The following is a 3904-nucleotide window of genomic DNA, read 5'->3' on the forward strand; positions in this document are numbered from 1 at the left end:
GGTTGGCTGCTAATCACTTGCCAGAATGAGCCGACCAAAATATGGCTGGAGAGCATAACGCCCTCCCTAAAACCCTGGGCCGACGCAGAACTCTCTGTGTTGGACGAGAGAGCGATGCCCAAACCAGCCATTGGAACGGCCTTCATCCCCAGTTCGGAGACAAGGTCGGTCGATGAGGCACTCAGAATGCTGAAGTCCCAAAATGACTGCCTAAATTCCGAACTGTGGAAAATACTCAACCGTAAGGCTGAAGAGAACGGTACAGTCCTGACCGTATCTCTGGACGAGCCTTCGGTTGACTTCCTCAGAACACAGGACTATAAAGTCAACCTTGGCTTTAAAAAGGTCCTGTTCCGGGTCAAGGGGATCTCCACGCCTACACAGCAGCCTACTTCGGACGGTAATGGAAGATCTGCCACAGGAATACCCACACCATCCGAAGCGGCGAAGGGCGTAGACACCAACGCCAAACCCGCCAGAGGCAGCTTTCCCCAGCCAAAGGGGACCTCGCAGACGAGGATCCCCAGTTTTAAGACGGGACGGAAAGATCGCGGCAGGAGCGCCACAGCTTCCAATCGCAACCCAAAGGGACGCCCACGTCCCACAGGGAAGGCGAAAGGAAGCTGCTAACACGCCCACACGCAAGCAATGTATCAGAGCCAACATTGTCCAGGTCAACTTACATCATGCTATGGCAGCAACAGCGGTCATAGAAAACCTCTTCCGCAAAAACGACCTGGACCTTGCTCTGATACAAGAGCCATGGCTCAACAAAGCCACGCCTTTAGGCCTCAATGCCTCAGGTAATATTCTTTTTAATACCACTGGCACTAAACCTAGAGCATGCATTCTTTTTAATAAGAAACTAGATTTTCTGACTGTTCCAGAACTATGTACAGATGACCTAGTGACAGCCTTCGTCAATTTCCCTGGATGCACAGGGTCAAAAGTACTGGTCTGCTCTGCATACCTACCTGGACATGATGAAAACAACAAAATCATCAAAGACCCGACAACCGGCCTACAGCCTGTGGTGGAATACGCCCGTAAGCACAAGGCCGAACTCCTCGTGGGCTGCGATGCAAACGCCCATCACACAAACTGGGGAAGCTCTGACATCAACACCAGAGGTAAGTCACTTGATGATTTTATACTAACCAACTGTCTTCACATCCTAAATACAGGGTGCACACCGACGTTCGTCACTGCCACAAGACAAGAGGTACTAGATATAACACTCGCGACCGACAAACTGGCCGAATATATCACTCATTGGCATGTCAGCAATGAGAACTCCATGTCTGATCACAAGCACATCAGATTCACAATTGAGGCTGCAACAGACTCAAACCCCATACTCTACAGAAACCCAAAGTCTACAGATTGGCCTAAATACAGAGACAGTCTTACAAGCCTAATTGCGGACCTTCCGAAGAGTATCAAATCTCCTCTAGAACTAGAACTCGCTGTGGACATACTTCTAAGTGGCATAATAAGTGCCTACCAGAACAACTGTCCCATCAAAACCAAAACCGCCAAATGTAAAACACCCTGGTGGAATAAGAGTCTAGAAAAGCTGAGGAAGAAAACTCGCAAATTATCCAACAGGGCTAAAAAGGGACCTTTCGAATGGGCCCAATATAGTAAAGCCCAAACGGAATACTACTGCGAAATTAGGAAAGCCAAAAGAGCATCATGGCGTGCTTTCTGCGAGGAGATAACTCAGACTCCCCAAGGATCCAGATTACACAAAATGCTTGCCAAGGCGCCAAATAACCAAATTGGACTTATGAAAAGGCCCAATGGTACCTATACGACATCAGAGGAAGAAACTCTACAGCTGCTATCTACAACCCACTTCCCTGGCTCGGTTCATATCTCAAGAGATAAGGAGAACCCTCCAAGCTCACATCTACAAAAGCCCAACCATGAGGCGTGGAACAGAGCTGCGAGGATTTTTCGACCAAAACAAATTATATGGGCTATAAAATCTTTCAAGCCATATAAATCATCGGGAGAAGATGGAATTTTCCCGGCCCTGTTACAACAAGGGCTTGACATCCTATCTCCCTATCTGGTAAGAATATTTAGAGCCAGCTTTGCCTGGGGTTTTATACCAGAACCATTAACGAAGGTCAAAGTTACCTACGTACCGAAAACCGGTCGAAGAGACTACTCGCAGCCAAAGTCTCACAGACCTATAAGCCTAACCTCTTTCATAATAAAAACCATGGAAAAGGTTCTGGACCAACACATTAGAGCTACAATCCTCGAAAATGCTCCCCTGCACAGGAATCAACATGCCTACCGCAAGGGACATTCCACAGAGACCGCCTTGCTCGAACTCACCGACAAGGTCGAGAAGGCCTTTGAGGACAAACAAATAGCTCTATGTGCATTTCTCGATATTGAGGGTGCTTTTGATAACACGCCCATAGAGACCATCTCACAGGGACTCATCCGCAAGAAAGTGGATGAAACCACCACTCAATGGATCAAAGCAATGCTCTCAAATCGAACCATTAAAACTACTCTTCACAACAGTACGTTAGAAATCCGACCTACCAAAGGATGCCCTCAAGGAGGCGTTTTATCGCCACTGCTGTGGCTACTAACGGTAGACCAGCTCTTAGATGTTATGACCAAAAACCAATTTGAGGTACAAGGCTACGCAGACGATTTAGTAGTCATGGTCAGAGGGTTCTGTGCAACAACAATATCAGACCGCATCCAAAGAGCACTAAACATCATAGTTAAATGGTGTAAGGAAAATGAATTATCAGTAAATCCTGATAAAACAGTAATTGTTCCGTTTACAAAAAGGAAGAAACTTGACAAACTTGTCATGCCTAAAGTAAATGGAAGAATATTAGAGTGCTCCAAAGAAGTCAAGTACCTGGGCGTAACCTTCGACCAAAAACTGACATGGAACACACACATAGACAACATAACTCAAAAGGCGAAAACATCCCTAGGTATAAGCCGACGGGTAGCGGGGCCCAGATGGGGAATCAACCCCAAAATTGCCCTATGGCTTTATACAGCAGTGGTGAGACCACTTACCACCTATGCCTGCGCAATCTGGTGGAGGAAAACCCTCCAATCCACAGCTGCCACCAAGCTAAACAGCCTACAGAGAATTGCTTGTCTGATTATTACAGGAGCCATGAGCACCACGCCGGGAGCAGCTCTAGACGCATTATTGGACTTGACGCCCCTTCCTCTATTCATACAGGAAAAGGCGAAAGCCAATATGCTCAGAATAAGTTCCCAAAGGAGGATATCTTGGCATTCCCTGGCCATAAAAACTATACAAGACTCGATTATGAGTGATCCTATTCTGGGAATGCCTGAAGACAATATGGCACCAGAGTGTAACTTGTACAATATTACAAAATCGAAATATCTGGAAGAGACGAATGGCAAAATAACCATACACCGTCTCACTCAGAGCATGACCTAGTCTGGTTTACAGACGGGTCCAAAATAGGAGATGATGTAGGATGTGGAATATGTGGTGTAAAACCCAAAATCTGCAACTATATAGGCTTAGGAAAATACGCCTCAATCTTTCAGGCAGAGACTTACGCCTTAATTAGATGTCTGGAAGTAATCCTAAGCCTCAACTACATCAATCAGAACATATACATTTATTCGGACAGTCAAGCTGCTCTACTAGCACTTAACTCGTACGAAATCCGTTCTAAACTTATTAGAAACTGTATCCTGCTACTAAATGAAGTAGGAAGCAGAAATAATATTATACTGAGATGGGTCCCCGGGCATTCAAATATTGAAGGCAATGAGAATGCCGACCATCTGGCAAAGTTAGGGGCAAAAACCGTCCAACTGGGCCCCGAACCCTTCTGTGGTGTGCCTCAAGCTGCTCAAAACTGGGACATTC

General features: G+C 46.2%; 1 protein-coding gene across 1 annotated transcript; it reads left to right on the top strand.

Annotated features, from left to right (window-relative positions):
- Nucleotides 1-691: 691 nt before the first annotated feature.
- Nucleotides 692-1933, top strand: LOC131842853 (uncharacterized; the record flags this gene model as incomplete). The annotated part of the gene is made up of 2 exons (XM_059191418.1): nt 692-803; nt 888-1933. Coding segments are annotated over exons 1-2 (1158 nt in total), but the record flags the coding sequence as incomplete, so codon positions are not given.
- Between the last annotated feature and the right edge of the window lie 1971 nt (nt 1934-3904).

The sequence above is a fragment of the Achroia grisella genome, unplaced genomic scaffold (genome assembly GCF_030625045.1).
Source record: "Achroia grisella isolate CSIRO2021 unplaced genomic scaffold, CSIRO_AGI_Agris_v1 utg25583, whole genome shotgun sequence".
Lineage (NCBI taxonomy): Eukaryota > Metazoa > Arthropoda > Insecta > Lepidoptera > Pyralidae > Achroia > Achroia grisella.